Genomic DNA, 14,567 nt, shown 5'->3' with positions numbered 1-14,567 from the left:
TCACTGTAAGCAGCTTGAAAATAGTTATTTCTGCTTGTTTTTCAGGAAGAGACAGGGATTTGTGTGGAAGAATATCAGCATCGTCCCAATGGTGGGGTTGGGTAGAGAATATCTCTTAGGAGTGTCTTTCAGGGGAAGTGTGCTCTTTTATTAAAGGAGCTCTTAAGGGCAAAAGTTCAAGAGTGTTAGGAAGGATAAAAGGAGAAGTACAGGATATAGGCTAGGATCATTAAGGGTTCAATTCCCTTAAATTATTCCTGGCAACTATACCCAATTTGCATAAAGCCAATTGTCCAAGTTCTTAGGATCTGAGGCAAGCAAAGAAGGGGAAGAAGCAGCGGCTATAGTCTTTCTGGGCAAAAAGAGAAGCAAGAAGGTACAGAACAAAAGCAACAGCTGAAAGCAGTTTGGGCAACACAATGGACAAAGCATTGGACTGAGACACTTCTATTTCCTTCTTTATCTGTACTTCCTACAATAAACATGTATTGCTTGCATAATCCAACTCCATCCAGCCAAGTCACTTCAAGCAAGTATCGTAGTTTCTGGGAAACACCATGCATGGCTATTGTAGAGACTAGATGAGGTTCTATCAAAGCATGCAGTATAATATCTGACATACACAGGCACCCAATAAATGGTGACAATTATTATGAAGTGGTCCTCCCTACTTCTCCACACACAACTCACAAAGGTGATCAACCAAAGCACCCAGTCACCACCTCCCAAATCCTGAACTTGGGTGATAGTGTCTTACTGATTCACTACTGTTCCAGGCTGGTAGGGAAGGAGAGGGACAAAATAAATAAGGTGAAATTCTGATTGATAACACTGTATCAAGGTTTTAACTTTTTCTTAAGTATTTTCCTAGAATAAGGCAGTGGGAAGTCAGGAAGACTGAATGCTTAAAAGAACCACATTGGCTGCTGTCTTAGTTCTCAACAGTGCTGCTATAACAGAAATACCACAAATGGATGGCTTTAACAAACGGGATTATTCTCTTACAGCTTAGAAGGCTAGAAGCAAATTCAGAGTGCCAGCTCTAGGGGCTGGGTGAAGGCCCCTCGACCTTGGACTTCAGCTCTGCCTTTTATTCCAGGCTCACGGGAGCTGGAAGCTTCTTGTAACTCATGCAGCTGCTGGCTGCTGAGGTTGATGAACCCAAAGTCGGCAAGTAGAATGGTACAATCCCAAGATCAACAGGCAACACGGCTGAACTTGAACACAGTGGCAGAACACTGGTTCAAGTCCAAGAACAATCCCAAGATTGGCAGGCAACATGGCAGGCCACTGTGACGAAGACTCGGCCAAATGCAGGATCCAGATAATGCCAAAAAACTGGACACCTTTCTCAAAGCTTCTCCTTATGTAATACTGGAAGCCGGCCATATCCTGAACAATCTCATCATGGGAAACAACTACATGTAGCTGCCCAGCCATTCAAAACCACAGCCCAGCCAAGATGACACACAACCTTAACGACCACCATTTCTATATTCCCACAGCCTTCTTTCTCAGAGTGACATCCAGCATGTTCATTCTACCCAGCAAGGCTGAGAATCATGGCAGTTATTTTCTCTGGACCATAAATGGACGCCTGAATCCAGACCAGGCAAACCCAGGAGAAAGAACTCAGTCTTCTACAGGAGCATTTGGAATTGGACAAGTTCCTTTCCCTTCTTTGGACCGGAAAAGTGAAGAGGGAAAGTGAAGTACCAAATAACCTTTAATGTTGAAATCTTGGCAGGGAAATCATCTTAGAAGCAGGAGGATGTTTGGTAGGATACAGCAGTGGTGTTGGATAAAAATGGACTACCTGGATGTACAGCCTCTAAGGAGAGGAAGAAATTCCTTGGGTGAGAGTGTCTTAGACAAGTGGTAGCCAGTCATTTTGGAGGAGAGTGCCAACAAGGTGTAGATCTTAGAAGGGGCATATTCCATGCTTGAAAGGAACTGAAAGTCTAACTGATGGTGGCATGAATGGTCTGCACTTCTCTGTCCCAGTTGCAAGAAGATGGTGGAAAGAGGAGGATTAAATTTCTTGGAATCCAGGCTACCCTGTAACCTGAATCTCCCATAATTCCTAAAGAAGCAAATTTACCTACTTGCTCTCATTCTTTCAATTTACTTTCCATGGTAAAATGTAGGTACTTTTGCAGTCACTTCCATAATTTTTTTTCAAAGTGTTGCTTTTCATTAAATTTGATTTTTTTATTCTTGGGAAATGTTCCAGTTCTCTTGTATTTTTCTCTCAGAGATGCTCATGACTAGCTTTTTTTTTTTTTTTTTTTTAAAAAAAACACCTGACTGTTACTTTAGTGATCAGATTGATGTGATATTACCCAATAGAAGAACCATCTCACTGTAGAAGGCAGAGATGGATGATTTTAGAGAACAAATTTGATAGGTGTTTTCCAATGTCCCTTCTTATTGGCAAACTTTTTGATAAATTTTAAGAAGAATCTTCTTCATTAAATTGAACACATATTTTCCACTTGGTTCTCTGTCTGAAAGACTCCCTTTACCATCTTTTGTAAGCCTGGTCTGGTTTTCACAAATTCTCTTACTTTCTGTTTATCTGGAAATGTCCTAATTTCACTATCATATTCGAGGGACAGTTTTGCTAGGTATATAATTCTTGGTTGGAAATGTTTTTCTTTCAGGGTTGTGTATACATATATTATCCCATTGTCTTCTTACTTGCATGATTTCTGCCAAGAAATCAGAGCTTAGTCTTAGTGGTTGCCCTTTGTAGGTAACTTTTCATTCTTCTCATGCTGCTTTCAGGGTTCTTTGACTTTGGTTTTGGTGTGTTTGATTATGATATGTCTTGGTGATCTTCTTTTTGGGTCTATCCTGTTTGAGGCTCAGCAAACTTAAATGAATATATTTTTGTCTTTCATCATACTAGGGAAATTCTCTTCCAACAAATCTTCAACAATTTTCTTATTAGTTCTATCTCTTCCTGTTCTGGAATTCCCATTACATGTAGATTATTCCTCTTGATGGTATCCCACATGAATCTTAGGCTTTCTTCATTTTGTTTTGATCTTTTTTCTGACTGATCCCTTAGCAAAGTAGTATTGAGGTACTGGTCTTCAATCTCATTAATTCTGTCTTCCATTGATTCAATTCTACTCCTTTGCCCATTCAATGTGTTATCTATTTCTGAAATCTTAGTATTAATCTTCTGTATATCTATTTGCTATTTTTGTATTGTTTCTTATTTTTGTCAGTTTATTTTTGTATTGCTTTCCTAAATTGTTCTACAGTTTTGTGGTTTTTTTGGAGGGGGAGGGAGTTTTCCTTAAATTTGTATTTTCTTTAATCTCTCAGTCTGTTGAAGGTACCTAAATAGAATTCTTTTGAATTCCTTATTGGCAGTTCCAATGCTGCTTCTTCCTCAGGGATGTTTTCTGGACCTGTATCCTTGTCCCTTATTTGTACTACATTATCGTGTTTCTTTGTGTGGACTGGGATGGTCAGTTGTCTCTGAGACATTGTGATATTGTTGTATTTATGATTAATTTGTGGTTGCATGTTGGTGTGATCCACCCAAGATTTTTTTTTTTTTTAATATCCATGTGAGCAGGGTACTGTGCTCCTCTATTCGCTAATTGGTAACACTTAGACAGTCACCACCCATCTCCTGGTGGGTGTGATAGAGAATGGAAGAGTGTGCACAGATAGCTGTTGGCTATTCATAAAGAGCAGTTGAGGGTGAGTTGAGCTGGTATTGGTCACTGTCTATCATTGGTCAGTTGGTGCAGAAGTGGTGGTCCTCACTCAGTGGGTGAGTATGTGGGTTATGTGGCAATGGTTGCTGTCTCCCACTCAGACAAAAAAAAAAAAAAAAAAACCACTAAAAAAATAAAAACAAGAGAACAAAAAAGATACAAACTGCATAAACAAATAGGAATAATCACACACAAAAGGAAAGGTAATAAATGAGAAGAAAAGTTTTAAAAATATATTAAAAGATAATGAGAAAAAGAGAAAGAAACTCCACGATATCTGGGGGGGTGGGTAATGAGAGAAAAGAGCAAGAGTAAAAGAATAGTAAAGAAAAAATGGGAAAACTGCAAAAGGGAAAACAAGGGATAAACCAAACAAACCAAACACACTGCCATCAAGTTGGATCTGACTCATAGTGACTCCTCCTTGGGTTTCTGAGGCGGTATCACTATAGAAGTAGATTGCCCAACCTTCCTTCTGAAGAGTGGCTGGTGGGTTTGAACCACCAGCTTTCTGGTTAGCAGTCAAATGACTTAGGTACTATGCCACCAGAGCTCCTAAACAAGGGATTGTTGTTGTTGTTGTTATGTGCTGTTGAGTTGGACCCGACTCATAGCAACCCCTCCTTGGGTTTCCGAGGCAGTATCACTATGGAAGTAGATTACCCAACCTTCCTTCCCAGGAGTGACTGGTGGGTTTGAACCACCAGCCTTCTGGTTAACAGTCAAGTGCCTTAGGCACTATGCTACCAGAGCTCCTAAACAAGGGATAAGAAGAGCCAAAAGAAGAAAAGAAAAAAGAAAGGAACCAGAAAAAATGGAAGAGAGAAAGAGAGAGAGAGGGAGGGAGGGAGAAAACATGGATGGGGAAGAGAAAAAAATATATATAAATAAGTAAAAAGGAAGAAAGATGGAAGGAAAGAAATATAATTTTAAAACAAACAAAAACAAAACTGTGTGTGATGGAGGGCAAGGTGGGGCACCCAGGCTCTGTCAGGGCACAGATTGGGATGGAATTCCTGTGGTCAAAAAGGTGGGTGGAGGTGGAGGATGGCTATACTTCTGTTCACCAAGAGGGTGTGGGATAGAAGAGTAACAAGGGTTATATTGCACTTTTCTACTCATCAACCTCCAGTGCAGTTGACCATGCTGTCCTTAGTAAGTGGAACCTATTCTTAGGTCGCTGCCCCAGTCAGAACACTGCTGGCATATATTCAAAATGGCCGTGCCACTTGCAAATATTCCAAATGGCTGTGCCTTCAGGACAGTTGGCAGTCCCCAGCTCTATTTGCCTCTTTCTTTGCTGTTTTGCTTTCTCATTGTCAGGTACCAGTGCAGTCCTTGCTCATGTAGTCCCTGGCATCAAAGCTGATTCTCAGGTTGCTGCCAGATTGGGATGCTGCTTGCAAATATTCAAAATGGCGGCACTATCAGGACAGCTGGCAGTCTGCAGCTCTGTTTGTCCCCTTATTCACTGTTTTCATTCAAGATCTTCTATAAAACCCAAACCAAACTCACTGCTGTTGAGCCGAACCCGACTCATAGCAACCCCTCCTTGGGTTTCTGAGGCAGTACCTCTACAAAAGTAGATTGCCTTGTCTTCCTTCCAAAGAGTGGCTGGTGGATTTGAACCTCCAGCCTTCTGGTTAGCAGTCAAATGCCTTAGGCATATGCCACCAGAGCTCCCATGGATCTTCAATAGTTGGGATTTAATCTACTTCTTTATTCTTCCCTTCAAGGCTCAGGGTTCCAGGACTGCCTTCTGTATTGGTTCCAATTGGTTTCTCAATTCTTTGTTGCAAAGGGTCTGTGTAGCTTGTCTGTTTATTCTGCCATATTGCCAGACGTCCTTGTCACTTTTATAAATTTATGTGGACATCTCCCCCTATTCTTGAGAAGGAGATAATTTAGACTTTTACAAGTGTAATGGCTCTTGAAAGTAACCCTCCCTAATTAGTAGAAAAACTGGTGAAATCCAAATAATATCTGTAGTTTATTTAGTTAATAGCTTCGTACCAATGGTAATTTTTTAGTTTTGATAAGTACACCAGAGTTATGTAAGATGTTAACATTAGGGAAAACTAGGTGAAGGGTATATGGGAACTTTCTGTACTATATAACTGTACTGTAAACCCCAAAGTATTTCAAAATAAAAAGTCTGAGAGGAGGGGGAGAGGAGTAACCCTCCTTCTACTTTGTGTTTCTCTCTACCTATTGCTGTTTCCTGCATTTTACAGTTAAACATCTTGAAAGCACAGTCTATAGTTGTAATTTCCATTTACCATTGTCTTTTCAATCCTACTACCAAAACCCTTCTGAAATCATTCCAATCAAAATAACCAATTGTCTCTTTAAATTTTTCATTATATTATTTCACTTTCAACTTATTATCTTTCAAATTACAATGGTAATAAAAGCTTACTGAGAAACTAAACACAGAATTACCATATGACCCAGAAATTCCACTCCCAGGTACATACCCAAAAGACTATAAAGCAGAAACTCAAGAGACTTCTATACTAATGTTCATTGCAACACTATTCACAATAGCCAAAAGGTAGAAACAATCTAAATGTACATCAACAGATGAATGGATAAACAAAATGTGGCATTATACATACAATGTAATTCTACTCAGCCAGTAGGAGAAACAAAGTCATGACACATTCTACATTATGGATGGAGCTTGAAGACATTATGCTAAGTGAAATAAGTCAATCACAAAGAGACAATATTCTACGACCTCACTTATATAAAAAGACAAGAACAGGAAAATGTATAGAGACCAAAGTTTATCATTGGTCACCAGTGGTGGGAGGGAAGATAAAAGGGGGGTGTTAATGGTGATGGAAAAATTGCACTAATTAAGGGAAGAGTTCAATAGCTGATTATTGTAATTACTATCAATAAGTTGTATACCTGTAAAAAGTTGAATTGGCAAAAGTTTTGTGATAGATTATTTACAATAATGATGACAACAACAAAAAAAGTAGCTGCTGAAGTTGCTTATGTATGACTGAATACCTCACATGACTTGGTTTCTTGGTTTGCAGGTTTAGGGTCATAGTTTCAAGGGACATCCCAGTTAACTGGCCTAGTAATGTGTTTAGTACTTCTGTTCTTCCTCCTAGCTCACTGCATAAGGCTTGGGTCTTAAAAGCTTACAAGTGGCCATCCAAGGCCTAACAATTGGCTTCTATTCACCTGGAGCAACAGAGAAAGGAGAGTCAGAAACAAGAGGAAGATATAGAATGTGTGGCTAACTGTCTCCATAAACAACTGCCTCCTTTGCCATGAAAAACTAGATGGTGTCTGGCTACCATTACTGAACATTTTAGTCAAAGATTCTATAGAAGAATACTTATCAAAAGGGGGAAAATATAGAATAGAATTTCAAATTCTAATAGAATCTAGATTTTCTGGAGCCATGGATGCTGGATGAACCCTGAAACTACTGCCCTGAAATAAGCTTTAAACTTAAAACCAAAAATATCCCCTGAAGTCGTCTGAAAGCCAAGTAACAGTTTAGCTTAACTAGCAAAAAAAAAAAAAAAGTCTGCCTTGAGCATTATGCCCTTTTAAGAATTAATCTATATGGGATCAAAAGGAGCTCTGGTAGTGTAGTGGCTAAGGCATTTGACTGCTACCCAGAAGGTTGGTGGTTCAAACCCACCAGCCACTCCATGGAAGGACAATGGGACAATTTACTTCTGTAAAGATTTACTGCCTCAGACACCCAATGGGAGCCGCTATGAGTCAGAACTGACTCGATGGCAGTGGGTTTGGTTCTGGTTATATGGGATCAAAGTGATAACAGCAACTCAAAAAACTTAGAAACCTTACAGGGCAGTGAGTTTATGTTAACTAGGGAACTCAGAAAAGGAAGGTGAGAATAGTTGCACAACTTAATGTAATCAATGTCACCAAATTGTACATGTAGAAATGGTTGAACCGGTGTATGTTTTGCTATGTATATTCTCAACAATGACAAAATAAACTGAAAGATAATTTTAAAAAAGCTTATTAGGGGAAAAAAAGCCACAGTCCATATAGGAATGTACACATGACGTCAATGTTGTTGTTAAGTACTGTTGAGTTGGTTCTGATTCATAGTGACCTTGTGTACAACAGAATGAAACACTGCCTGGTTCTGCACCATATTCACACTTGTTGCTATGTTTGAGCCCAGTGTTGTAGCTGCTGTGTCAATCCATCTTATTGAGAGTCCTCTTTTTTGCTGACACTCTCTACAAAGCAAGGGACTGATCCCTCCTGATAACATGTCCAAGGTACATGAGATGAAGCCTTGCCATCCTCGCCTCCAAGGAACATTCTGGCTATTCTTCTTTCAAGACAGGTGTGAGAAGTGATCTTCTGAAAGTTCATGATATATTCAATATTCTTCACCAATACCATAATTCAAATGCACCAGCTCTTCTCCAGTCTTCCTTATTCACTGTCTGGCTTTCATATGTGTATGAAGCAATTGAAAATACCATGGCTTGGGTCAGATGTACCTCAAGTCTTCAAGGTGACATTTTTTATTTTTAACACTTTAAAGACAAAAGACACCTTTAAACCAAAAGGTTGGCAGTTTGAAACCACTAGCCCCTCTACAAGATAAAGATGTGGCAGTCTGTTTCCATAGAAATTAGAGCTTGGAAATCCTACGGAGCTTGGGGCAGTTCTACTCTGTCCTATAGGATCACAAGGACACAGAATTGATTTGAGGGCACTGGGTTTAGTTGTTCTTATTGTTTTTCCCACACATAAAATCTTAAAAACCATATAGAATTACACCGTACTTATGTATAATAATTTATTTTACCACTCCCTTACTGATGGATATCATCAGTTTCAAATTTTTCATTATTCCAAAGAATTCTGCAATAAATATCCTTTTTATATTTATTTTGTCTCATCTATAGTGTCTCGCAAAGATAATTCTAGAATTAGAATTGCTAGATCAATGGGTATAAAATATATTTAACATTAAGTAAATATTGCCTGACTCCCTACTAACAGTGTGTGAGAGTTTATATATCCTTACTTACTGTATATAATCCACTGAAAATAATCTTTATCAACTCTTTAGACTATAATTTATATCTCATTGAAATTTAATTTACATTTCTTTGACTATTTGGAAGACTAAGCAATTTCTTCACATTTATTGGTCTTTTATTTTTCTTCTTTAATTATTTGTTCATATCCTCTTACTTCAACTGTCAAATGCATGGGATACTTCTGTCCTTATTGTATTTGTTCTCTCTATAGTATATGACACTGTTAATTACTCTCCTTTCTAAAAATTTCTTCCTATGCTTTCTGTAATACTTCTCTTAGATTTCTTCTCATTTCTCTGGCAATTCATCAGTTTTCTTTATAGGTTTCTCTTCCTACGCCACTCCTTTACATAGCGGGGTCCCCTCAAGGTTCTGTTTTAGGTTCTCTTCTTTGCTCCCTTTACACATTCTCTGTAGATGATGTCATCCACCCACTGGTTTCACCCATCAACTATCAGCTGATGACTCATGCTGTAACTCTAGCCAGATGTCTGTCCTAAGCCTACCTATCCACCAGTTGTCATTAAGTCAATTATGACTCATGGTGACCCCAAGTGTGTCAAAGTAGAACTGCTCCACAGGGTTTTCTAATGGCTAATTTTTTGGAGTAAGATCACCGATCCATTCTGCCAAGGTGCCTCTGCACGGACTTGAACTTCTAACTTTTCAGTTAGCAGCTGAGCACCTTAACTGTTTGCATCAAGCAGGGACCCCCTTCTAGGCCTGAGATCCATATACAGTGAAACCTATGAGAGCCAGAACTTGACAGGGCTGCCTTGTTTATCTGGGTCTCACAAGTTTTCTGCCTTTGACAGGATGCAGTCTTACCAGTTTTCTATTGCTTTCTCTTAATGGAAACTATTTTAGTTTTCCTTCTTTGGTAGGTTTCTGTCTTACACAATTTCTGGCTTTTGCAGGTTTTACTGTATCTCTTCTTCTTATGTACCTAGAAATTCTATAAGCATCATAAACTCATCCTTGTATAAGGCTGAAGTCTTCTCCCTTGTTTTTTCATTCCTATTCTTTAACAGGTTTCTTTTCCTAAGTTCTCCATCTTGGTGAATGTGACAATTATCATTTCAACTGTCAAATGTGCCGGTTCACTTATAGTTCCATGCTGTGTGCTGCTTCCTCTGTCTAGATTTTGCCCCCCTCTGCTAATCCTTTCCCCACTTTGTTAATTCCTATTTGTCCTTCAGGGCTCGGTCAGGTATCATCTCTCCTGGGAAGCCTTCCTTGACATGGCATAGTCCAGGCTATGGGTCCCTCCTAAATTCCCTTCCAGCACCCTGGATATTTCTTTGATATGTTACTTATCACATTTGTGTTGTGACTTCTGTTTTCCAAACTCTAAACACCTTGAGATATCCCTGGGTGGCAAAAACATTTAAGTGCTCAGCTATTAACCTAAAAGTTGGAGGACCAAGTCTACTAAGAGGTATGTTGGAAGAAAGCCCTGGCAATCTACTTCCAAAAAAAATCAGTCATGGGAAGCATATGGAGCACAGTTCTGCTCTGGTGCACATGGGGTCATCATGAGTTAAAACTGAATTGACAGCAACTATTTTTGTTTGTTTTAACAGTTCCATGAGGGCAGGGAGCATATTAGTCCCTTTTGTGTCTTCAGCACCTGGCACATCAGAGAAGTTCCACAAATGTTTGTCCATGTGGTGTTGACATCTCTCATCTGACTCTGTCTTGAACCTACTCCAATCAGGCCTTCATCCCACCACTCTCAAAGAGTGCAAGGTGATCAATGATGTCCATGTTGCCAAATCTAATGTTCAAATAATTCTCAGGTTTGTGTTTGACTGCTGACAACTCTCCTTCTACAAGACTTTCTTCACTTGGTTTCTGGTACTCCATTTTCTTGTTTCTACTGCTATTTCACCAGCTGTCTTCCTTAGCCTCCTGTGGCACAGGACTGGGCGGTGTTTCATTCTGTTGTACACAGGGTAGCTATGATTTGGAGACGATTTGACAGCACCTAACAACAACATGTCGTCTTTCCAACCTCAACCCACTAAGGCACCCCTGAGCTCAGTCCTCACACCTCTTCTCCACTGTCTCTACACTCACTCCTTACGTGATCTCAGGCATCTCATGGTTTTAAATAGCTACACATTCTATCTCCAGCCCAGATCTCTTTTAATTTCAGACTTAAATATCCAAGTTCCTACTTGATCTCTCTATGTGTATGTCTTTAAAAAAGCATTTCACTGAGCCTCTACTATTTTCCCCTCCCCAAACCTGCTTGGCCTGCAGTCTTCTCCATCTCAATTAATAGCATTTTTCCAGACTCCAGGCCAAAAATATTGTTGCCATCCTTGATTCTTCTCTTTCTCTTATAGCTCATACCCAAGTACAAACACATCTTGGCTGCTTTACCTTCAATAAAAATTCTAACCACTTCTCATCATTTATACAGCTATTTCCTCGGTCCAGTCCATTATTATCTCTTGCCTAAATTATTGCAATCATTTCTTACCTGGTCTCTTTTCTTCCGCTATTGTTCCCTACAGTCTCCTCCCCCTTTTAAAAAATATAAGTCAGATCATATTATTATTCCTTTACACACAAAACCCTCTGTGGTAGTTATGTTTGTGTGTCAACTTGGCCGGGCCTGGTTGAGTGGCTGGGCAGCTGCTGGGAGTTATTCCCCATAATGAGATTGGCAATCAATTCCATGGTGTGATCTACCACAAGCAGCTGAGTAGCTAGCTGCCTTTGGGATGTGGTCCGCTTCCTGTATATAAGGAGAAACATTGGGAATGGTCTCTAGCTTATGGCACGCTTGGACCTTGCACACAGCCGTGTCACTGTTCAGCAGCCTGCCATGCTCTGCCGATCTTGGAACTTACGACAGACTTAAATTTGTGGCCTGCTGTGTGGTTTGCTAACATCAGGACTGTGCCTGTTTACTTGTCAACCTTGGGCTTCTCAGCCTCAGCAGCTGTCTGAGTGAAGAAACACCTCTAGCTCCACTGGGCTGGGAGCAGGAGGCAGAGCTGGACCCCGAGGTTGAGGGGCTTTCACCCAGCCCCTAGAGCCTGGCACTTTGAACTTGGACTTAAAGCCTCCAAACTGTACGAGAATAAACTCCTGTTTGTTAAGGCCATCCTATTTGGGCCATCCTGTCAGAGTGGCACTAGGTAACCAGAACACCCTCCAAGCCCCCCAAAGATCCCCATGTCAATTGTTGTTGTTGTTGTTGTTATGTGCCGTCGAGTCAGACCTGACTCATAGCGACCCCTCCTTGGGTTTCCGAGGCAGTATCACTACGGAAGTAGATTGCCCCATCTTCCTCCCATGTCAATTAGTTCCTCACAATGGCCCTAAGAGACTTTGTTTTTCCCATTCCTCAAAGAGGATAAGAATGTTCCTGCCTCAGGACATTTGCATACATTCTTCCTTCTGCCTGAATAGCTCTTCCTACTGGCTCATGTCTTCAGATGAGTGTTCAAATGTCACTTCCTCAGTGGTCTTCCTTGACCATCTCTCTACCTCTTACCATTTCATTGTGTGTTTCTTCCACTAGAAAGTAAATATGAAAGTAGAGATGTAGTCTGTATCTCCAGTCCTAAAACAGTGGTTGGCATGTAGTAGGTATTCTGTGATTATATGTAAATGAGTGACAGGAAAGAAGGAAAAAAGAATAGAAAGTAAAAGACAGGCAGGAGCAAGAGACAGGAAGAAAAGAAACCACCATTTGAAATATGAAATAATGAGTGAAATGATGGTAGCTTTTTCTCATGATGCACTAGAGAGATTCATTTTTTGAATTATAGGAAAATTAAGCCAAGGAACTGGTCAACAATACCCTCTTCCCAAAAAAAGCAAAGCTACTGTCACTGATTCCAACTTATGGCAACTCTATAGGACAGAGAACAATGGCCCCGTTGAGTTTCCAAGGCTATAAATCTTTTATGGAAGCAGACTGTCACACCTTTCTCCTGCAGAGTGGCTAAAACCAATGACCTTTCAGTTGGTAACTGAGTGCTTTAACTACTACACCACCAGGGCTCCTTCATTACCGCCTTCAAGAGTGCAAATTGACAAAGCCACATATGCGCTAATTTAAATAGGTTAGAAACAGAAGACTGCCAGGAGGATGTTTTTATAATGCCAGTCAAATTAAATTCTTGCTCAAATATGTGAGGTTTTTTTTCCCTTATAAAATTAAATCAAGTCATATTTTAAAAGAAATTATATTACCAAGCCCAGGAGGCATTAAGTAAGAAGGGAGGGAAGAGAACAGATAGTAACGAAAACCTGTTCTGGGTTTTTTTTCCTGATCCCACAGCTTGGGAACTTGTTAACTGGACCAAAGTAAGAAGTCTGCCTTAAACAAGGAACCCAGAGGATGACACCAGCTGTACAGCTGCTATCATTTAAATGTACAGATTAGATATTCTGGGTTCTGATTTGGGAAAAAAGGATGACAGCCTAAGGAACTCTGTGTTCCAACTTGATCAAATTGTGGTGGTTATGTTTTTGTGTCAACTTGGCTGGGCCTGGTTGAGTGGCTGGGCAGCTGGTGGTAGTTATTCCCCATGATGAGGCTGGTAATCAACTCCATGGTGGTATCTACTGGGAGCAGCTGAGTAGCTACCTTTGGGTATGTGGTCTGGTTCCCATATATAAGGAGCAGTTTTGAGAATGGTCTCTAGCTTATGGCACACTTGGACCCTGCATGTGCTCTGCTGACCTTGGGACCTACAATGGACTTAAGTTAATGGCCTGCCGTGTGGTTTGGTAACACTGGGACTATGCCTTTTGACTTTCAACCTTGGGGCTTCTCAGCCTCAGCAGCCAGCAGCTGTCTGAGTGAAGAAATGCCTCTAGCTCCAGTGGGCCGGGAGCAGGAGGCAGAGCTGGACCCCAAGTTGGGGGGCTTTCACCCAGCCCCTAGAGCTTGGCACTTTGAACTTGGACTTAAAGGCTCCAAATTGTAAGAATAAACCTCCTGTTTGTTAAGGCCATTCCATTTGTGGTGTTTTCTTGTCAGAGTGGCACTAGGTAAGCAGAACAAGTTGCTATCATTTAAATGTACAGATTAGATATTCTGGGTTCTGATCTGGGAAAAAGGGATGACAGCCTAAGGAACTCTGTGTTCCAACTTGATCAGAACCAGTAAGCCAATTTTACTAACCTCAGGCAAAGCACTTGGCCTTTAGTCCTTCATACAACTCAGGAAAGCAAAAGCGAGTTAACAACAGAAGCTCAGTGAAAAAAATAAGATTCCCTGCAACTAAACCAAGTTCTTCTGAGCAAATGGCTTACAAATCAGACCAGCTGGCACGAATGCTCAGCCCACAGCTAACATGGAACCCAAGCCCCCAGAGGCTACAGGTGTCCTGGCCACACAGGCTCCGTTCAAGAAGTTCCACATGCCATGGGGCTTCTGCATACTTACATTTCTCCTCTTTTCCATATTTGCTTCTTCAGCTGCTTTCTGGTACCTTCATGGAAGAGGGGAAAAAAGAGAGAATGTCCTTTTTAATTAAACTTACATTCTTACTCTTTCAATCTTTATGAAAACCACTTCTACATACCTATTTCTGCCAGCAGTTGTCTTCAATCAGTGCTCTCAGAATGAAAAACCACACCCACTGTCATTGAGTAGATTCTAACTAATAGCAACCCCCAAAGGGTTTCCAAGGCTGTATATCTTTTTTTTTTTTATTAGGATTTGGGAGAAGATTTACAGAGTAAATTCACTTTTCATACAGCAGTTCACATATACTTTGTCTCATGTCATTGACCA

General features: G+C 40.4%; 1 protein-coding gene across 1 annotated transcript in view; it reads right to left on the bottom strand.

The window, feature by feature from the left end:
• The window catches only part of LIMA1 (LIM domain and actin binding 1), an 87,420-nt gene that overhangs the window by 52,120 nt on the left and 20,733 nt on the right, over positions 1–14,567 (bottom strand). Inside the window, exon 2 of the mRNA XM_007937813.2 lies at positions 14,217–14,262. Within this exon, the coding sequence (XP_007936004.1) occupies positions 14,217–14,262 (46 nt within the window). The remainder of the gene's footprint in view (positions 1–14,216; positions 14,263–14,567) is intronic.

Source organism: Orycteropus afer, unplaced genomic scaffold (genome assembly GCF_000298275.1).
Source record: "Orycteropus afer afer isolate SDZICR_OR568_19922 unplaced genomic scaffold, OryAfe1.0 scaffold00045, whole genome shotgun sequence".
NCBI classification, from domain to species: domain Eukaryota; kingdom Metazoa; phylum Chordata; class Mammalia; order Tubulidentata; family Orycteropodidae; genus Orycteropus; species Orycteropus afer.
Note: the sequence above shows the minus strand (reverse complement) of the source record. Positions and strands in the feature narration are given on the sequence as shown.